The 20,845-nt window shown below is 55.7% G+C and overlaps 7 protein-coding genes across 7 annotated transcripts; all 7 read right to left on the bottom strand.

The window, feature by feature from the left end:
• Nucleotides 1-62: 62 nt before the first annotated feature.
• On the bottom strand, nucleotides 63-2,429 carry ABB37_04360 (hypothetical protein; the record flags this gene model as incomplete). Its single annotated transcript, XM_015802010.1, has 1 exon — nucleotides 63-2,429. Exon 1 carries the CDS (start codon nucleotides 2,193-2,195, stop codon nucleotides 63-65), a length of 2,133 nt encoding a protein of 710 aa, XP_015659411.1. The 5' UTR covers nucleotides 2,196-2,429.
• A 1,306-nt stretch (nucleotides 2,430-3,735) lies between these two features.
• On the bottom strand, nucleotides 3,736-4,771 carry ABB37_04359 (hypothetical protein; the record flags this gene model as incomplete). The annotated part of the gene is made up of 1 exon (XM_015802009.1): nucleotides 3,736-4,771. The coding sequence occupies exon 1, from the start codon at nucleotides 4,654-4,656 to the stop codon at nucleotides 3,736-3,738; it is 921 nt and encodes a 306-aa protein (XP_015659410.1). The 5' UTR covers nucleotides 4,657-4,771.
• A 1,904-nt stretch (nucleotides 4,772-6,675) lies between these two features.
• Nucleotides 6,676-8,917, bottom strand: ABB37_04358 (hypothetical protein; the record flags this gene model as incomplete). The annotated part of the gene is made up of 1 exon (XM_015802008.1): nucleotides 6,676-8,917. The coding sequence occupies exon 1, from the start codon at nucleotides 8,410-8,412 to the stop codon at nucleotides 6,676-6,678; it is 1,737 nt and encodes a 578-aa protein (XP_015659409.1). The 5' UTR covers nucleotides 8,413-8,917.
• Nucleotides 8,918-9,633: 716 nt separating this feature from the next.
• Nucleotides 9,634-11,275, bottom strand: ABB37_04357 (putative mitochondrial hypothetical protein; the record flags this gene model as incomplete). Its single annotated transcript, XM_015802007.1, has 1 exon — nucleotides 9,634-11,275. Exon 1 carries the CDS (start codon nucleotides 10,933-10,935, stop codon nucleotides 9,634-9,636), a length of 1,302 nt encoding a protein of 433 aa, XP_015659408.1. The 5' UTR covers nucleotides 10,936-11,275.
• A 706-nt stretch (nucleotides 11,276-11,981) lies between these two features.
• ABB37_04356 (putative mitochondrial hypothetical protein) lies at nucleotides 11,982-13,838 on the bottom strand (the record flags this gene model as incomplete). Its single annotated transcript, XM_015802006.1, has 1 exon — nucleotides 11,982-13,838. The coding sequence occupies exon 1, from the start codon at nucleotides 13,740-13,742 to the stop codon at nucleotides 11,982-11,984; it is 1,761 nt and encodes a 586-aa protein (XP_015659407.1). The 5' UTR covers nucleotides 13,743-13,838.
• A 722-nt stretch (nucleotides 13,839-14,560) lies between these two features.
• ABB37_04355 (putative arginyl-tRNA synthetase) lies at nucleotides 14,561-16,719 on the bottom strand (the record flags this gene model as incomplete). The annotated part of the gene is made up of 1 exon (XM_015802005.1): nucleotides 14,561-16,719. Exon 1 carries the CDS (start codon nucleotides 16,640-16,642, stop codon nucleotides 14,561-14,563), a length of 2,082 nt encoding a protein of 693 aa, XP_015659406.1. The 5' UTR covers nucleotides 16,643-16,719.
• A 1,820-nt stretch (nucleotides 16,720-18,539) lies between these two features.
• ABB37_04354 (hypothetical protein) lies at nucleotides 18,540-20,579 on the bottom strand (the record flags this gene model as incomplete). The annotated part of the gene is made up of 1 exon (XM_015802004.1): nucleotides 18,540-20,579. The coding sequence occupies exon 1, from the start codon at nucleotides 20,136-20,138 to the stop codon at nucleotides 18,540-18,542; it is 1,599 nt and encodes a 532-aa protein (XP_015659405.1). The 5' UTR covers nucleotides 20,139-20,579.
• Nucleotides 20,580-20,845: the final 266 nt, after the last annotated feature.

Here is a 20,845-nt window from a genome sequence, read left to right as displayed (position 1 = left end):
TGGGGATGAGAGAACAAAGAAACGGGAGCTGACAGCCGCAGCAATCTCGCACTTTCAGCAGCTCAGCGTGGGTACATGGCGGCCGGCGTGTAAGGAGAGGGCTGCATTGGCGCCATCATATTCGGTGGCGCGACCTGCGGGTAATAGGGATTGGGATTCGGCAGATAGCCCTGCATCATCATCATCGGCGGCTGTTGCGGCGGCGGCGGCATGACGGGGTACGCCACGTACGGAGAGGGATAGGCGTACGCCTGCGGCGGTGGCGGCGGTACTGCGTAGGCGCCGCCGTAACCTGGCATCACGGGCGGAGGTGCCGCAGCAGCGACAGCGAGCGGGTAGACAGGCGCCACCGGTGCCGCCGGCTGCGGAGTGGCGTAGTAACTTCCCTGGGTGGACGGCGCGGCGTGTGGGGTGGGCATCGCCACTGAGCCCATCGGCATCGGTGAGACAACAGAGAGGGAACTGCTGTTCGTTTGCGGTGAAGGCAGTGTCGGGTGTGTCCAGTGCGCCTCCGCCGCCCGGCGTTTTGCTTCGATCTCGGCCAGCTCCTTTTCGCGCAGGTGCCGCGTGTACGCCGCTTCCTGATCGCGCAGGTAGGCGAGTTGACGTGACTTCTCTGCTCTTTCCCGTTCCTCCTTGGCCCGCCTCAGCGCCGCTTCCTGTTCGGCGCACACGGCGGCCGCCGCGGCGTCGCGTCGCGCTTTTTCTGCTTCCGCCCTTCGTGCTGACTCCGCTGCGGCCTCGCGCTCGGCAAGACGGCGACGCAGCGTCTCCTCCTGCTCGCGCATCTCGCGCATCATCGTCTCACGTGTAACGCGGGCCGCCTCCTCCTCTGACGCCTTGCGACGCTCCTCCTTCTCTCGTGCAACGCGGGCCGCCTCCTCCTCTGACGCTTTGCGACGATCCTCCTTCTCCTGAATGCGCTGCCGCAGCAGCTGCTCCTCTGCGGCTACGCGCTCCATCAGCATCCGCCGCTCCTCCTCCTTCTTCGCCTTCTCCTCCTCTCGCTGCCGGACCCGACTCTGCAAGGTGAACTCCTGCTCTAGCAGCGCGTTGTACCGCTGTGCAAGCTCGTCCTCGCGCTTCTGCGCCGCCTCGCGCTCCTTGCGGGCCGCCTGCTCCGCGTCGTGCTGATTCTTCAACTCGATCTCTGCTCGCAGCTGCTCCTCCTGTTCCCGCAACAGACGGACCTGCTCCTCACGTCGCCGCCGCATCTCCTCCTCTTCGGCCTCCAGCATGCGGATTGCTTTGCGTCGCAGCTCACTCGCGCCGAGGCTCGTTGACTGGTCCTGCGAAGCCTCAAGCTGCTGCTCGACCGACACCGCCGGCTCGTACGAAAGCGTGCCATCCTCATTCACCACCGCGGCAGCAGAGCCACCACTTGCCATGGCAGATGGCGAGTCACGCGAGGAGGCCGCGAAGGCTGCACCACCACCACCACCACTGCCGCCGCCGCCGCTCGACCCTCCTAACTGCTTGCCCATCGCCAGCTCTCGCGCCAGAGCTTCGCGTGCGGCGGCCATGGCAGCTTTCTTCGCCTTCTCATCCGCCAGCCGCGCCTGTTCCTGCCGCTGCGCCGCCTCGATCCACTGCGGAGTGGTGTTCACAACCCACTCCAAAAAATTGTGGTAGGCCGCCACGACGACTTCGCGTGCGCCGCCTTCACGTTTGACCAGCTCCTCCACCGCCTCACGAACCTCCGGTGGGAGTTCACGCTGACGCAGCACCTCGAGCTCCTGCCGCATCGCCTCCATCTCACTCGACCACTTCTGCTCAACGCTCTTCCGCTTCTTGTACTCCTGAAAGATGAACGCAATATACGCCCTTTCTGCCTCCTCCCTGGCACGGAAACTCTGGACGTAGTGGGCAAGGAACGCGGCGTCCTCGTTGGACATGGGCGGCGGCAGCGTCACCGTTACCGGTGCGGTAAGCTCAGCGAGCTTGTTCTCCGCCGCGCGCACTGGTGACATCGCGGGACTGCGCCGGCCACGCTGCTCCTCCTCATCGCTGCCGGACAGGTTGCCGGCGCTGACGCCGCTGCTGACGGCGACCGACGTCGCGCTGGGCACCGCGCAAATGCCGGAGAGGCGCAGTAGGGGTGCGAAGTCGTTGTGAATGTCGGCCAATTCAGGCGCTACGTCCACCTCCACAAGTAACGTGGTGGACGGCAGCGAGAATCCTGGTGGTTGCTCCATAACGGTTTCCTTTTCTTTTTTTGCTGTTGTTTGTGGAATAGTAAGAAGTGGTAGAGGATAGGTCTTTTAATAACAAGCGAGAAAGAGGGAGAAACAAAGGTAAAGCTCTTGGACAACACTGCCGAGCAACAGGCGAACTGCGATGAAGGGTGCTCGAAACGTGTCGTGACCAGTGTAATGGGATCACAAAAAGAAGCGCACCCAGCGCAATGCTTCAAGGCAGTTTTTGATGCTGTTTGCAGATGTGGAGACGAAGTTGTGCACACACGGATTAAAACTCGGAACACGAGGAAAACAAAGGGAGAAACAAGGTGAGAGCATATGGGCGCGTTCATGTCTGCCATTGAGACAATCAAATAAGATGAAGCGAAAAAAAGGTTTGGAAAGGAGCGATGCCGCAGAGCAATCAACGCGATCAGTTACCTTGCGCCTTGTGCAACTCCTCGGCTGCACCGCGTTTCAGGTCACAAAACTCCTTTTGTTTTCTAAACAACAATGGACGATGAGGTGCGGGCGTGCTCAGCGGCAGGCAAAGCCATCAAAGGAGCTCTGGTCTGTGCGCTGCCACGCACACATCATCATCCCCAAAAAGCGGAGGAGGCACAGCGATCTTTTCGCTTCCTCGCCAATGTTCTTTGTTCTGTTCCTTCAGCTCTGAAAGAAAAGAACATGCAGCAACGGAAAATGGCAAACGCAAATCACGGGGGTGAGGTGCGTGAAGCAATAAGAAAAAGAGAAGAGACTTTCCAGTGTTCGTTAAGTTGTCAACCAAACAGCTTTGCGACCAAGGAAACCGCGAAAGAGCAATACACTATATATGAAAAGAAACTCTCGAAAGCATTAAGCCAAAGCAACCTTCGCTCACATCGACGGCCTTCATTCTCCTGCAAGTTTTTAACAGCAAGAACTCAATATCGCGCAGTTTTGAAAATATTTACAGTACGTATAGGCTGTCAGGCATTTTGAGATGAAAAAAAAAAACGTCAATCCACCGCGTTGAAGCACAACAGAGGGTGCACGGTCACCTTCGCCGCCTTGAGCTTTAAAAAAAAACTTGCCTTGCGACGTGGCGACATCGTTGAAGCACGAGCCACGTAAAGGAGAAGAGAGAGCACGCTACAGTAACCAATGATGAACCAAAGACAGCACGGAGAGCAACCGAACAAAAAGAACAGAACAGACAGGTTACATATCAACCTTTCCATTGTAGTAGCTCTTGTATTCACAGGGAAACGAAAAGAAAAAAACGCTTAGCACCTAGTAAAGAAAACTAGGCGCTAATACAACTTGGGGGGGGGGGGGTGGGGCCTCCTGCCACCAAGTACAAGTTTCCATGTCAACTGGATAAAAGCACGGAAGCAACGCACCCATCCCTCTTTTGGTTTGATTCTTCATGTAAACGACAGAACGAAAGAGAGAGTGAGAGAGTGGAAAGAGCAGCGATTTCATTGCAGAGCGATCCATTCAAAAAAACAACCAAGAATGCAACAAAAGTACTCATGAGCCAAAACACCACGCTTGACATCCTTTACGGTTTCATCTACAGAGCCATATAAGCGGGCCGCCCATTATTCTGTTGATTCCCCACAGGCTGTCGCTGGCCGTACTGTCCATAAACAGGCTGCGGCTGGCCACGAGGGGGATAGGGGTTTTCGGCATAGTAGACCGCATTACCAGATATCAGACGGCCTCCTCCAATGTTCGCACGTGTAACTGTCGGCGGGTAGGCCCCGCCGTCGTGCATTCCAGATACAACTCGGTAAGGCTCATTTGCCATCGCGACTGGCGGCGCAGACGTACTCGCGCCCCCCATCGAGCTACCGTTGTTCGTGCTGCTGATAGCCGGCATGGGCAGCATCGCGGTGAGCGCGCCACTCCTCGACTGCCGTCGCGCCGTGGAAAAAGGATTCAATAGCGCCTGCGCCTCCTCCGGCGGGATCGGGTGAGAGGCGCCCTGCCCGCGTGGAAAGCGCGCGCCGGGGAAGGTGGACGCGGCCATTTGGCACTCCATCGCCTCACTGCAGCGTCGCAGCGACGGGTCCTGCGCGGCCTTGCGCACCTCCTGTGCCACCACGGCGGATTCGGAGAGGTTGGCGTAGTGGGCATCCTGCTTCTGTTCCTGCTCGGCCAGCTTCGCACGGGTGGAGGCGGCAAACTGGAGGGATTGGATGTCCACCCCGCCTTTGGCGCTGTCAGTAGTACCGCCGCCGAGGAGGGCGGGACTGGTGACGACGCGCTGAATTGTGTCGTCTGCAGTGGCCAGCGCCACCTTGATGTCGTTGACCGAGTCCTTTGTCTGGATGAGCCGCTGCGAGGTGAGGGCGACGCCGCTGATTTTCAGCTGCACGGTAGTGGCGGCGTAGGCACCTTCACTGCCGTCATGAGTGAGGTTTGCCAGTGCGGCCGCGGGAGGGGCACGCCGGGGCGGCGGTGGGGCTCGTTTAACGGCGGGGATTGGCATAGTGCGCTCCACACCAGGAATTCGAGCTGCAGGGGGGAGAGAAAAACAAAGTTTGAAATTGCGATGTTCTGTGCAAGGCAAAGGAAAACGGCTATCCAACAGAAAATTATAAACTGTAAGAATGAGGTCAAGAAGGGTGAAAGGTGGGAGGGGGGGGGGGGGCATGAGAATCTGCGAATGGTGGCTGCAAACGAAATACGTTGGGTGGAGAACGCTAGACAGATCACAGTGCATACGTGTCTTACTTACAGTCACGAAGGTGCGCAGAAAGAAAAACAGGTCTTCACAGTGGCGTCTACAAAACATTCCAGCATACTAGCACCCATGCTATTGCGTGTCGTCAGATTCTATTTACTTGTTTGTGTCTTCGCCTTGAAATGCAACCCGTTGCGTGCGAATAACACCCCTTTTTTTTTGGAACGGGACATTCAGCTTGCCGGCTTTCTGATAGATTGTGTACGCTGCTACGAGTAGATGTATGTGCATGTGCGTATGGGTCTGAGTCGCGATCGTGTTCATGTATTCTTCATTTAATTATCTTCTTTTTTTTAAAGCACAGTAAACTACCTTTCAGAAGTCACCAAGCGGTTCGATGCGTTGGAGGTGATGATGCCAATTCATCACGCGTTTACCAGCAGCTCGTATGTACATGAGGTGGTAGTGCTGCAGAAACAGCTTTGACGCTGTTAAGTGAAACACGAGTACCAACCATTACTCCTCTCCATCGCAACTCGGCAGCGAAAGCTTTTCTGAGCCCGCATCGATGCAACATAACTCGTCAACAAAGCACTGTGTATCGCAAACAAGAGAGAACGCAAAAAGAAAAAGAAGCTTTTAAGGAAAAGAAACGCAAGAGAAAGAAGTAGCGACAGAGAATTCAACCCCCCCCCCCTTGGGAGAGAAAAGAGGCGCGCCATGAAGCACACGCAGCAGGAAACGGGGTGGAGAAAGCCACAAAAAAAAAGTTGCAGTGTCCACTTCTCCCTCAGAAACAACCAATCACCGCCATCGCTGCTATCGGCTTGCACGCGCGCAGGTGAAGTAAATGGCGAAAAGCAGATGTGCTGGCAAGGGAGAAAAAAAAGAACGCTTCCTTCCACACAACTAAGCAGCCGACAGCAATGCTGAAAGTTCGGACGAAGAGGAGCGACTCAGAAAGAAGAAGAAAGGGGGTAGTGTTGCGTGCAGCACAACGGTACACTGCGTAAAGAAGAACGAAGCAAAACGAAACCCGCAAGAGAAGGGAGCGCCGCGCCGATCGCTTCGAGGCCACGAAACGCACCTCCGTATACACAAGAAAGAGAAGGCGAAGATCACCTTCTCAGACGGAGAGAGGCGCTGCGAATGGCCACAACGCTTATCTCCCGAGCAGCACAAATATGCTACGCAATATACCGCAATTCCACGCGCCCGAGGACCAGGGAGAAGAAGGGGGAAAAATGAAAAGAAGGTTCGTGCCTCGGTCAATGAAATTGAGAGAGAGAGAGAAAAAAGATTCGTAAAAGATCAGCGCCAACACAGCTGCAAAGGAAGAAAAAGAAAGAAGTTTAGACGGCACGAAAAATCAATATCGGAAAACGTGTATACTGAAATCCCCAGAAAAAAAAGGAGCACCAGCCTCATTTCTACTCACATCGCAGCTTCTCCGGCTTACGCATGTGTGTCAAGAGAGCAAAGCAACCGCGAAGAAGCTTGCCTGCTTTTTGCGTTGCGTCGAAATTAAATCCAAATGAGATATAAACATCGTTGTGTGGGCAGCTGCGACGGCGGCGAGAACGACGTTGACACGTTCAGCGTTCTGTGCTCCGTCAACCACGCCGGGCTTTTTGGCCCATTGAATATTCGGAAGAAGGAAAAAACCGTTCGCTGCATATTAAAAGTGTTAATGGAAACATAAACAATATGAGTGCAGAAGTAAGAAGAAAAAAGTGGAGAGGCAGAAAAGCGAAAACAGATATTGATGAGACTGCACTCCGGAAGCACGACGAACACACAACGAAAGAACACTGTTCGTCTTTTTTAAGAGCGCGCCTTGGCCTCACGATGGCTGTGACGCGGGCCGCCGCGTGGGTCACGATTGCCGTCCGCGTGCCTCTGCACGGTGGCGTTCACCACGACCGGACGAATCTCCTTTGGTTTCGCGTCCGCCTCTGATTTCCGTGCCGCCGCCTCGGCACCGCGCGTGCTCGGCAGACTTGGGCCGCGAGGAGGCGAGGGGTTGCGTTTACCGCGCGGCTCATCGCGCGACTTTTGTGCCGGCCGTGAAGATGAGGAGACAGCAGCTTTATCGTCCTTTTGAATCTTTTGCGCATCCCGTGATACCGGTGGTAGCGATTTGTGCTTGTCTTTGTCATTGGGTGGCGACCGCTTCGTCTCCACCTTCGTCTCCTTCGGTGAGGGGAACACAAAGTCTTTGGACTTTGTCTGTTGCTGCCTTCCCTCGTTCCTGGAGCCGTTGAGTGATGCGACCTCCGGCAGGATCGGAGATTTGTTCTTGTGTTGTTGCTCACGTGCGCTGAGAGGGGCCGCCGCGGCAACGGGCAGAGCGGTGGCAGGTGGAGTGACATTCTGGTGTGTCGGCCCGCCGCGCTCGCCGTTGGTGAGGTGGCCCAGTATTGCCCGCCAGCCCTCGCGGTAGTTGTCCACCTCCACCGACGAGAGCGGTTTCACCCGCTCCGCGGCGGTCGCACCGCTCCCCGCCTCCTTTTTGTGGGCCTTTGGGTCGTTGGGCGAGTGCGATCCCGCACGCCCTGCGGACGCACCCGCCTCATCGCCGTTTCTCCGCCTCGTCACCGTCGCTGTCGGTGTCGTGACTTGCGAGGCGGACTGTCGGCGGCGTCGCGCCACGGCCTTCGTCTGCGCGACGCCGCGCTGCTCTCGCTCCATTAAACTGAGCGACACCACAAAGTCTGCTGCCTCTTGATACATCTTCGTCTTCTCCGACACGGCGGCGTCCTCGAGGAGGAAGCGGATGTAGATGTTCGCCGCTGTGTTCAGTCGGGCGGTGTTGTCCTCTTGCAGCTGCCGCGCCGCCTGCCGCCAGACGGGTTCGTTTTCCATGCAAAACACGACAAACTTGTCGTACTCGCCGAGGACGGCAAAGCGGTCCAGCTGCTCCGCCACGTTGAAGAGGAGATGCCGCAGCCGCCGGCGACACTCCTCCTCGGTGGCCTCGATGGTGAGGCGAGAGGAGATGCACTCGTGGAAAAGGTCATCCTGCGCGGTGCACCTCCCATCCTCCTTCCGCCACGCCGCCACGAAGTCCAGCGCGTTGGTGGCCACAACGTCCATGGGAAGGTCGTCCCGCACCGCGTGCGCCAGTCGCTGCATCGAGGACACTGATGTGAAGGTCCGGCTGCTGGCCGTGGCGCTTAGATTGATCGGGGCAGTCGCGAAGTCGGCCTCAACGTCCGGGCGAGACAAACTGTGCACGATGGTGTCCATTCTATACATATCAGGCACCCGGGATTCATTCATGTTGTCAGCGTTCTTGTTGCTGTCGGCGTCGTTGCCTTTCTTTGTATCACCAGTTGGGATCGAAGGGCGAGGCGAGGCAGGTGCCGGCCCAGCAGGCGGCTTGGGCACGGCGGAGTGAATGCCGAGAACGTGGTTGAGCGTGTGGATCTGGCGAACGTTGTCTTGGGCCTCGAGAAGAACACTCGTGAGGTCCATTACACAGCTGCGCGACTCGTGGATCTCGTACGCAGCCCCCGCACATCCCTTTACGCGGACGCTAAAGTACGTCTCTGAGAACATTATCGGATTTCCGCGAAGCTGGAGTACTATACTATTATATAAATTGCCAATAATATGCTGGTGATGAAAAGAAGAAGAAAGGAGATGAGAACCTCAAATATATATGCATATATATCCCTATGTAACACACACTCCCGAAGAGCTAGCGTGAATCCATAAACAACAAGAACAAAGGCAGAGAAGCTCAATGAAGCAGTGAAGCGGGAGTCCGCCCCACAGAAGAAAGAAGAAAGGGGAAGAGAAAAGGAATCCTCCTATTACGACGCTTATTATGATACCCGGTTCAGCTTTCAAGCACAGCTATGCTAGTTCACCGTTGATACGAGCTTTCGAGCGAGAGAGAAGAAGAGGGAGAGAAGGAAGGCGGGGGTGTTTAAACAAAAAACACGCCGGGAAAAGAAAACGAGGAAAGGTAAAAAATGAAACAACAGGAAAGGATGAATTGGGCGGATGGGTAAACGTACTTGAAAAAGCGTAGCTAAAGGTGCTATGCAACTAGCTCTCTTCGAGAAACCGTGGAGTGTGGAGAAGTTAAGGAAGGAAGCCGGGGGTGGGGGAGGAGGAAGTAGCCAGAAGGGAGAGATGTGGAAAGGGAAGTGCAGAGGAAAACAAAGGAGCCACACAGTATGTACAACGGAGAAATGCTGCTTCCTTGATTAGAAAAAAAAACATCTTCTACGAACTTGAACGATGAGCGTTTTACTTCCCTCAACGAGTCTTCTGAAGTTTTTAGCCATCTTACTCTCTCGCCCTTGATCGCACAATAAACTCTTCTTTTGAGTGCTACTGTGATGAAGACCGGTAGCCAGTCGCTACGATCTTTGATTGTCAGTCGGTCGGTGAGTGTCTGTGCGTGTTTGTGTGAAAAGAGGAGGCGAACCCGCGCAAAAATGCCTCCAAGTGCTCCTGATCAAAAGAACACGCAGCAACCTACAACGGAGGTGCGACAACACCAGCACCAGAAAAGCGATCAACGAAAACGCCGTCCGCGACGCATCGCGACGATCGCTCCTCCAAGCGCTGACACCGGCATTAAAAAAAAAGGGAGCCACCTCGATTGGGAGGCATGACATAGCGACGGTGCACGGAGCACGCGGCAACGCGCACACTCGCCGTATCCTTGCTACTCCGTTGCTCTCTGTCTCTGTCACGGCGACCTTCGCACTGCAACCCTTCAGCGTATTTCTTTTCTTTCTTTCCACCCCATACCCTCTGCTCTCTTCAGAGTTCGCTCTTCTTGAATTTATCAGCTCCCGTGATGTCCACGTCGCTCACCTCCGTGGTGGTGTCAAAGGCCACGTCGACCTTGCGGTGCCACACACGCATGCGCCACTCCACGTAGCGGTCATACAAGGTGGTGCCCCAGTTGCCGTACTTCGCCAGACTCACCGCAGTAAAAGGAGCCACGACAAACGGAACGAGGCAGCGCGAGGCGGCGTGCAGGCCGACCAGCGAGGGAAAGAGACGCGGCACAAACGGGTGTCGCCACGCGACGTCGCCCATGAATTTGGGGAACCTCACCGAGGTGAGCGGCAGCATCGAGACGGCGAGCCCGAGGCCCGTCACGGTGTACGTCGTCGCCTGCATCATGTGCACGCGCCGCGTTACGCCGGATAGGTCGTCAAAGTAGTGATTCGCGTCGTACGCCACCCCGCGACGGGCGGCTCCGCGGCGGCGGCGCAGCTCCTGACTCTTGCGCAGCTCGTAGAGCACCCGGTGCTCGTGTACACGGTACTCTAAGATCGAGTTGCAGAAGACCCCAAGCAGGGCGCAGTAGAGGGCGGAGAAGCAGGCCCGCTGCCGGGCGAGCCAGCGGGGGGTGATGCCGCGGACACGCTGGGGGTAAAAGCGGAACCGCGCGTAGAAGAACGCGACGACGAAGTAGCTGAGGAACTCCGGCGCCATCTGCGACACCGCACGCGTGAGCAGCTCCGTGTACTCGACGTCTGATCGGTCCTCGTTGAAGCCACCGGCGAGCGCCATGCATCGCACCGAGAAGCGCCACGACACGAAGTCAGGGGTGGTGACGTACACCTTGTTGACGTGGTTCAAAATATCGGACTTGTATTGCAGCTGCGCCACGGCGTCCGAGAGGAAGTCATCGCAGAAGATGTACGCCAGCAGTCGAAGGACGGCACGCTGCGGGAAGTACGACTGCGATAAGATCATGTGGCGGTACGTCTCGCTAAAGTTGAACATCTGCATTCGGTACTGCTCCGGCAGCCCGCAGTTGCCGATGAGCTCCGCCAGGGTCGAGGCCTCCTCCACGCTGTTGTAGCGAGACAGCATCATGCAGATGCGCACAAAGTTGCGAATTACTTCTTCATTGATGGCGTCGTAGCACATGCCACGCGCCAGGAAGTGTGCCGTGAGCGGAGTCGGCAGCGTCTGGATAATGTCGGGGGCGAGGCGGTGGCGCTCCACGACCTCGTAGACTCGCTCATCATACATGCCCATCCTCATCAGCAACTCCAGCTGCTTCGTCTCCGCCAAGCGCTCGTACCAGTTCGTCAAGAAGCCCATTTTATTTGCGTGTGCCTAAGTATACTTTACCTTATTTTGATGAAGATGATGATGTGCGCTCAGCTAATTTGGACGCAACAGCAGATCTCTGCTTGCCTTACAGACCTGATGGTGAGATTTTTGTTCTTCTCCAACAAACCGTTGGTACCATGAAAGGCGCTTTGAATAAATGTGATGATAAATAGTAGAGTCCAGTCAAACGTTTCCTTTTCTTTCTCGTCTGCTTTCTCCTTCTCGCACTTGCAGGCGACAGCTGTCACTGTCAGCACAATGTGGCAAGAAACAGAGGAGTTTCAGTACGTACGAACGAAGACGCAACGCGAGACGTTGAGGGCTTCCTTGTGTGTGTGTGTGTGTGGCGCTTGATGCACGCGGTGGATAGACAGAAGCGGAGATACGGAAAAGGAGAGTTGTGCTGCTAATAGGTCCTCTTTTACTTATTGCCAAGGCGGACAATAAAGTCCTCGATAGCATTTGGCATTGCCGTGTTACAACCGTCGAGCGATCTCGTTGTCCGCCGCATTCCTGCTTAAAGCGATGCGAAAAGAAAAGGCCGTATGCATTCCAATTCCTCTAAATCGTTTACGTTTGCAAATAGACCTATTCGCAGAATGCACCGGCGAAGTCTTTATTTGTATGTATCTGCGTGTGTGATGTCGCACACAGATACACACACACGAACAACGGCCAAGATCGGCGTAAGTGAGCAGATACAAATAGGCGCACGAACGCCTTTAGCTTAATTACTTAGTTGTCATCGGCAGCGAATGACCTTCATAGGCTGGAACGCTACGGTTTCGCGGTGGAACGTACGAAAGAGAAAATTTAAAAAAAGGCTGTTTTCCCGCTGTTAGTAACTTATTGTTTATTATTATTTTGATGTTGGTTTGTGCTCACGTAGCCGACGCATGGTTGCACGACGCTCCTCAACTGGAGTGCTCTGCGTCTCTCATCTCTCGCGACTCGAGGCGGCAGAGACGCAACGAGGGAGACACTTTTCTTTTCCATTGCGTTTCAGCCTCCAACAGAGGAATGGCGCAACCCCGCTAGAAGTCGAAGGTGAAGCCCTCCGATGACGGGTCCAGCAGTGTCAGGTGACCCAGTCGGCGCTTCTCCCGCTCCTGATGCTCTCTCTCCAGCTGCTGCTCCACCTCGTTCATCAGCGTCGGGTGCGCCTTCCGCATCGCCGTCTCGAACTCCTTCGCAAATCCACACTGCCGTGCTGCGGTAGACTCGGCGGTAGCAGTATCCGCGTCCTCGTCAATGCCGCTGATGGAGCCTTTCATGGCACGCAAAAACTTCACCACCTTCGGCAGGTTGCTGCGCGACACGTAGTTCTGCGTTATCGCCACGGAGTCCTCGAGGTTAATGACGGAGTGCCACCACCCGCACGGCACGAACATGATGTCGCCAGGCTCGCAGATGCACTCGTAGCCGCAGTGTCGCAACGTCTGCAGACTCGCGTCGTAGTTGTTCAGGAGCCACTCCGTCAGCGAGACGGGTGTCGCTACCTCCGCCATGTCTGTGCTCGGCACACAGCCCGGCGGGTTCGCACCCGGTGGAAACAGCAGCCAGCGCTTGCGGCCGGTCATATTCGCATTCCATGCGTTTGTGTAGTTGGGGTCAACATGGAAGCTGCTCCCGCCGCGGTGGGGCCCGGCGATGATCCAGCGATGCTTTGGACGGCGCGCGCCCATGGTGGAGAAGAAGTCGTCGCGCGCAAAGTACTCCGGCACGGTGTAGAGCTTCTCCACGTCGAGCACGTTCCCGAACTCCGCGTCAAACATGTAGATGGGCCGCTCGTCGTTCTGTTCTGTGGCGTAGTGGACGTAGTCCTCGAGGTCCATGTTCGTGTACTCGCAGCGCAGCGGCGCCGTCAGCGGGCACCCGGCTCGCACGAGTTCCCTCTTCTTGTCCGACAAGTTAGTGAAGCGGCCGTTAAGGATTTTAAATAAGGGCCACTCCGTCGCCACGTCGGTGATGACGACCGGGATGTTCGGCAGCTCAAAGCGATCGTTGAACTCCTTCACGGAGAGGCGGCTGCAGCGCTCCACAGGGAGGAAGTCGGACGTGTACTGCGGACTGTGGCCCGGCGAAGTTGAGCCATCGTTGCTGGCGGGGAAGGCAGCGTCTCGCTTTGTCTTCCGACTCTTTGCCTGTCCCGCACAGTCGCGGTCACCGCCGGCCGCCGACAGCGCCGCTCCTGCGACGGGGTGGAGATGGTAATAGGGGGGCAGGATGGTGCACATCCACGCTTGGAAGAGCTGATCGCAAAAGAAGCGGCGCTGCACACAGACAGGCCTGTGCTCGAACCTCAGCTCCGCCGCTGCCTTGCTTGACATGGCCGCCTGCGCATTAGTGCTTTTAATCTCCCCTTTTGGCTTCTTGGGGGGCGGAGAGGAAGAGGGCGTGCTGCCGTTGCTGCCCTGCAGTGCCTTCACACTCTTTGACTGGCACCCACGTTGGGCCACGTAGCCGCGCACCGCCGTCTCTTTCCAGCTACCGCGGAAACGCATGTAGCTCGGCGACAAGATGGTGTAGGCCGTCTTGAAGGCATCCGTGCAGTGCACCAGCACGTACCAGCCCGTGCAGCTGCGCGACAGCCGGCACAGGTCCGGCACCTCCAGAAAGCTCAACAGGTACTGGACGAGCTCCAGGTAAGGCTGCTCCGTGTCCTCGCGATCGTCTTCAGAGGTGGCGGTGGTAAACATCGACAGCGTGCCCAGACGGTCGAAGATGTCGCTGCGCTTCACGGCATTCCCGCGCGGGTAGATGCCATAGGGGTGCGGGCGGTACCACGTCTGCATTGTGTACAGAGAAGAAAAAAAAAAATGAGACGGCGGAGAGAAACCGAAGCAAAGCTGTCGCAAAGAAAAAAAAAGAGACGAGAAGGGTTCTTCGCTTCAGTGTGGATAAAAGCACGAGGAAGGAAGAGAGAGGAAGAAAACAGTTTTGATAGCGGTCAGGAACGTGAATGCCCCAACGGTAAATGTGCCGCCTTTTCACGCATCAACAATCGGCGCAGCTATAAAACCTCTTTTTTTTTTACAGGACAAAATCAGCTGACCAGTTGACATTACACATTGGAGCAGGAAAAGACGTTGATGTGTACCGTGCCTCTTCCTTTTGGATCCACCGCCGCTGAGGGGAGGGGGAGTTCGATTGAACGGTGAAACTCGCAGTCTCCAACTGCGCTTCGCTCATCCTTCGGCTGTCGCAAAAAAAAAAACAAGAAAACCCGATATGTTTAAAGATGCACCATAAAAATACCTCGATGCTTATTGTAGTACGTACTGGACAGTTAGTTAGTGCTCTTGGAGCTTAGTAAAGAGGGTTAGGGCACTCTCCTCCGCGCCAATACTGCTTATCACCCAGGTGGTGACAAGGAGTAATCAGCGAAAAACGGCGTCTCCACCTCTGAGGAAGCATCAACAAAAGAAAACGCACAGATAAAGATGGACGATGTTACGGCTTTCCTTTCTCCGCCCCGACAGCACGGCGTGAGGAGCACAAAAAAGGCTTCTGCTAGAACTGCGCGAAACAGCTACAAAAAGTGCGTTTGACCGCAAACAGTCTACAACCAAACAAACACACATTTTTTTTTCTTCCTCCAGCTGCGTTGTCGTTAGATGCGCTCGGCGGTCTCAATGTTGAGGATTTCGAGCGTCTTCTGGAGGGTAATCCGGGTCAGCTCCACGAGGCACAGGCGACTGTTCTGCAACGGATCGTCGATGACGCGGCAGTTCTGGAAGAAGTCGGAGAAGCAAGACATGAGTTCGTAGGCGAAGTCGGCCAGGTGGTGCGGGAAGAGGTCCTCGGCGGTCTTGAGGACCACCGACTGGAAGCGCAGCGCGCACAAGGCCAGGCTCTTCTCCTGTGGGGTGTCGAGCGAGATCTCCTTCACCTGCAGCAGGTCCGCGTCCGACACGCCGGCCTTGCGCTTAATGGAGCACATGCGGGCGTACTGGTAGAGCAGGAAGACGGCGGTGTTGCCGGACATGTCGAGCATCTTGTCGTAGTTGAAGGCGTAGTCGCCGGTGCGGGTTTGCTTGAGATCGAAGTACTTGATGGCGCCAATGCCAATGACGTTCGACAGGTTCGTCATCTCCTCTTCTGTGTGGCCCTGGTTGCGGTCGCCGGCCTCGCGCTCCTTCAGGATGGTCAGTGAGCGCTCTACCGCCTCGTCCATCAGGTCCTTCAGCTTCGCCGTCTCGCCCGAGCGGGTTTTAATCTTCTTGCCGTCCGCGCCTGTTACAAGACCGAAGCCGGCATGGTCCCACGTGGCGTGCTCCATCCAGCCCATGTCCTTCGCGGTCTGCAGGCACATGCGGAAGTGCTCGTACTGGCCAACGTCCGTGCAGTAAATCACGCGGTTCATGGCGGAGAGGACAAAGCGGTGGTAGGTGGCCGTCACATCGGTCGTGTCGTAGGTGTAGCCGCCGTCGCTCTTCACCACCATCAGCGGGAACGTGAAGCGCGGCACGAGGATGCTGTCGCCCTTCACAATGCCGGCGTTCTGGAACACCTCGAGGAAGAGGGGGTCCACCTGCTTCTTGTAGAGAGGGGCAAGCTGCGCCATGAGCTTGTCAAGGTCCACGCGAATGTCAAACTTATTCCACGGTTTCGTCTCCTTTTTGGACAGCACCACCACCTCCGCCCCCGCCTCCCCGGTCAGGATGCCGGCCTTCTTCATGGCCGCGATGAGGTTCGGGTGGAAGGACGGGCCTTCGCGCGTCGTCAGCGCCAGGTGCTGGCTCGCCAGCTTCGTCATGTCGCGCGCGTCCAGGCTGTCTATCTTGCGCTCCTCCTTGCTGATGATCAACTTGGCGCCGTCGCTCTCCTCGATCTGCCCCGCTGTCTCCAGCAGGGCCAGCACCTTCGGGATGAGCGGGTTGTAGAAGCTCTCGCCGCGCTCCTCGATCGTGACGCCGAGACGGTCGTAGATCTCGTTGAACTCCTTGCGCGAGACGTCGCAGATGAACTTCCACGTGCGGATCGAGTCCTCCTCGAGCGCCTGCAGCTTCACCACCTCGAGTCGGGCCTGCTCCTTGAACTCCTGATCCTCGTCGAAGCACTGCTTCGCGGCGCGGTAGAAACCGGTGAGGTCGGAAATGTCCGGCGGGTTTGTCGTGTAGTCGGGGTAGTTGCGCTTGATGTACAGAATGAGCATGCCGAAGGCCGTGCCCCAGTCGCCGACGTGATTGATGCGGGCGACGTCGTGCTGGCAAAACTCCAGCAAACGGCAAATCGACTCGCCGATGATGGTGGAGCGGAGGTGGCCGACGTGCATCTCCTTCGCGATGTTCGGTGAGGAGAAGTCCACCATCACCTTTTGCCGCTCCACAACGGGCGGGCAGATGCCGTTCGTGAGCACCGCGTTGACAGTCTTGGCGATCCACTCCTTGCGGATGCTCACGTTAATGAAACCCTTCGAGGTGGGCTCGAACACGTCGATGATGTCGCTGTCTTGCAGGTGCTTCTTGAGCTCCTCGCCAACCATCTGCGGGCTCATCTTAACGGGTGGCTTCTGCTGGGACAGCGCCTTGGCCAGGCCCATGGCATTGTTGCACTGAAACTCGCTCACCTTACCGAGAGTGATGAGTGGCTCCGGCAGCGGCACCTGCGGGAAGGCCTTGGAGATGGTCGCCTTGATGATGTCCTTCAGCGCCAGCTCCGCGTTCACGGTGGCGGCGGCGACTGCGGGCATGATTCTGCGTCAAACAACAGAGTGGGAAAAAAAACCTTGGGATTGCTTATGATGAGGAGTACTCGCAACGAATGGCTTTGGTGATCGAGCGAATCGATCAAGGAGAGAGCTCGACGAAAAAAGAGAAAAGGGGGGAAAAAACAGAGCTTTAGTTCTCTAGTCTTCTGTAGAGAGCGTAGCCTATCAAGTAACAGACACCACGGCATAAACGCAATAATAATAATAATAAAGAGCTCTGGAGCAAATACTATTAATATTATTATTATTGGATGGGCGCGCATCTCACACCTTCACCTGCACCAACTCATTTGAGCCGCCCTCTCTCATTCGGCACGCTTTACGCCGGCAACACGGAAGGGAACCCACCCACGCAAAGCCGTGCTGTGAAGAGATTCGCTTGTCGCTCCACCTCTCGCTGGATCCACACACTCCTGCTGCGGAGAAAAAAAGAAAAGAAAACCGGTACTTTCAGCACTCAAGAGTGAAGCACGCGGAGTTTACTGCACCTGCGCAAGGTGGTAAGGCAAACCACAGGAACGGTTGTTCACCTTACCGGGGGTGACTTCAGTTGCTGCTGTGATGTATTATTATTGTGTGTGCATTCTTGCGTTATATATTGCTTAACAAGAAAAATAAGGGCCACAAACAACTGCTGCTGGTTTTCATTTTTTTATTTCCCTTCAATTTTAGGCACTGGCACAGATACCATGGAAATTCAAATTAAAAACAAAACAAAAACAGACACGAACAATACAAATAGAGATGCGTGAGACGAAGTCACACGCGTATGCGAAATCAACGGAGAAACGAAGCGCCGAAGTGCCTGACTTGCGGTTGTTTGGCTACGATAAAAGCTCTGCACGAGAAAAAAAAAGAAAGGTTGTGCATCGCACCAGTCTAACCATCATGCAGCGTTTACAGCACACACACCCACACACAAAAGTTGTGCTCCTTTTTCTCGGCACCAAAGCGCATGTCGCACAAACGTTGGCCTCCATGAACTTCGCCTTCGCAACACACGCTTCTTCGCTCGCTGCTATCCGGCCTCTAAGCGCGGCAATCTCCTTGTCGTTTTTCTTTTCCAGGTCGCCACCCACCAAAAAAAAAAAGATACAAACGTATCACCACCGACACAGTAACAGGTGCCCAAAAACAAACTAAAAACAATAACGTAATAGTAAAAACAGCGTCTAGACAGACAAGAAAACCCACGCACACACTCTATTCTCCAGGTAGCACGCAAAATACCCATGATTACAGCAAATTCTGACAACGCCAACGCACGTGCGGTGCTAGGATAGGGAAGAAGAGAAGAGATGAGGGGGGAGCTTGTACACATGTGTGCGTCGGAATCAGCCAACGTTCTCGTCACACACACGCACACATTTATATATACATACGCATTCCCGATGTGGCCCCAGCACACTACCTGCAATGTACGTGTCAACATTGACGAAAACAACAACAAACAAAGGTGGTAAATTCAAGTTTAAGTCATCTCTCTCTCTCTCCTCCTCTCCCTCTACCTCTCACTCTCCCACCCTTTCCCCCTCTCTCTTGGGCTTGTGTTGAACGCGACCGAGCTACGAAAGAGGAAAAACGGTAAGAGCAAGGGGAAAAAAACAGAAAGATAGTGCTGCACACAGACACAAAAGTAAAGGGGCGAGAAAAAGGTGTCATTGCGAGCAACCACGCTGCCTGTTTCGCCAACTTGGATCATCGCCACGGCGGCACCAAACATGAGAGAAAGAGAGACCTTCACCACGCCGACATGGTTTAAAGAAAGGAATGGCATTCTGCGTCCCACGTGCTCCTCCTCGTTTGTCGCTGTCCTTGGGTAGATGCTTGCGTGGGGGTGAACTTACCCTCCGCTTTCAGCTTCAGTCGCTGGCGTGTACTAACGACGCCTGCCAAAGCTCTGGGGAGGCTTCTTGTCGTTGAGGTGTTCGCGCCAGTCCGCCGGCGGGTCGGCGGTCTCGGGGGTCAGCGAGTTCTCCACCGTGTCGTAGGACAGCTCCACCGCCGTCGCGCGGAAATGGTCCTCGTCCTCGAAGCGCTCAAACTGGATGTTCTCCTTCAGTTCGCGGAACGCAGCCTCCTCGTAGGTGTTGACGCAGAGGAAGGACGCGCCGACGGTGCCGTGGCGGCCCGTCACCTGTGACTGCAGCACGTAGTACTCCTCTGTGCGCGGCACAGAGAAGTTAATGACGAGGTTCACGTACGGGATGACGGTCTTGCGGGCGAGCTTGGCGTAGTCCTCGTTGGTGACGAGCAGGCGCTGCTTCACGCCGTTCTCGTTCACCACACCGTTCTTGAATTTCTCAAGGGCAGTAAGGCGCTCCTCCTTCGTTAACTGACGGTACACGAACTGCGGCTCGACACCATTGAAGTGGCGCGCAATGCGCTGCGAGCCCTTTCGCATCTCCTCCACACGTTTCTGGTCACAGAAGAGGATCGCCTGCACACCGCTCAGCTGAGACACAATCTTGCTCACCATCTCCAGCTTGTCCTTGTCGCTGCTGGACGTGTACATGTAGAAGTGGCGCACTTCCTGCGGGCGGACAAAATGGAAGCTGGAGAGGACGTTGCGCAGGATGGAATCAGACAGATGGCGCGGAGTATCCGCGTTCTTCAGGTTGCAGGCGGCAAAGAGACGGGCCGCGTGCGTGTTCGCGTCGAGCTCGTTCACGGCGTACTGGAAGCGGTCCTTCTTCTCCTCCTCACGCTTCACACCGGCGATGAGCAGCAACAGCTCCTTCGCCTTGTTGACGGCCTCCTCCGTCGCGCCCAACATGCGGATCTTGAAGGTTTCATCCTTCTCATCCACGTGATCAAAGCGCTCGTTGTACGTGCTGCAGGTTTCATTAATGTACTTTATGTTGATGCCCTGCGTACCGAGCAGGTACTTGATACGCTCCGTCGGGATCTCCACCTCAATGGAGCACTTGTAGTTCTGCGGCGGCGCTGGCTTTTCCACGGTACGCTGCGCCATGCCGCTACCTGACGGCAACTCCTGCCCGCGATCGCGGTCGTTCGGGTCGTGGCTATAGCGGCATTTCTCGCCGTACTTGCAGCCCTCCTTACTGAAGAAGTGACGGCACACCCGCGTCGAGTCGTCACCGTCCTGCATGTCGCCAGCAGCGCCACGACCGCCACCACGACCACCGCGGCCACCGCGGCCGCCACGGGGTGCGAAGCCACCACCGCGGCCCTCCTCGAACGGGCCGCGCACGAGCTCGGTATCTGCGCTGCGCGGGGGGTGCGGCTGACCCGACGGCGGACCAGCGCGGCGCGCCTGCAAGTGGCCACGGCTCGTGATGGACTCGATGAGCGACTTGCGCTTTTCGTCATCCGGGACAGCCTCGCGCAGTGCCTCCTCGGACATCTTACGCAGCGTCACAATGCGATCCACGCCGAGGGCCTGGAACGTCGGAATCTCCTCCGGCATCCCCAGACGAATCAGCAAGGCGTCCACAGCATTCTGTTGCGACGACATGGCTGATTGCTTGTGCGGTTGTCGGTTTCTTGTCTTGCTGCGTTAATAGTGAGGTGCGCACGTGTATCCTTTGGGAAGACGTGAGAGACAGGAATTCTTGCACAAAAGGGTGTGTGTGAAAGCCTAAGAAGGGTAGACAACGAAAACGGCAAAAACGGAGAAATAAGGTGCGTACCTCTCGTTAGAGAAGTATTTACCCGGTAAGCTTCAGCGAAAAAAAAAAAGAAAACCTGCAATCACCTGCCGTAACACTACTCGATCAAGAGGAAAAAAGGAGAGAAGAGAAGCGGATGTATTCCTAACAGAAAGTTGTTCTTCGGTGAATCGAAAGGGCTTGCAAGACGCTTCAAGAAGGGTTTAGTTTGGACTAGCTAGCTTTTTGTTTAATGAACTGGAGTTTACCTTTAAAAGGGGAAAAAGCGACGATTTACTTTGGTGACTGTGTGTTGGAAAGAAAGAAAGCAAATCGTTACCCCACGGCAACAAGAACAGAAAGAAAGGCATCAGAAAAGAGTCGCAAGAAGCAAGAGAAAGGAGAGTACAACAGAACAAAGATCGTGTTTCGTGCGCACCAGGTTCATATTCTTTCACCGCATTCGACAAAAACCCCAATGGAAAGGTAAATACCGTGTGCGTTATAATGATTATCATTTACGTTACGCGAGGAGGAGGTCGCTTGCTTGCGGAAAAGAGGCAACTTGATTGGA

This window comes from Leptomonas pyrrhocoris, assembly GCF_001293395.1.
Source record: "Leptomonas pyrrhocoris isolate H10 chromosome Unknown, whole genome shotgun sequence".
Lineage (NCBI taxonomy): Eukaryota > Euglenozoa > Kinetoplastea > Trypanosomatida > Trypanosomatidae > Leptomonas > Leptomonas pyrrhocoris.
This window is presented reverse-complemented; position numbering and strand designations above follow the sequence as displayed.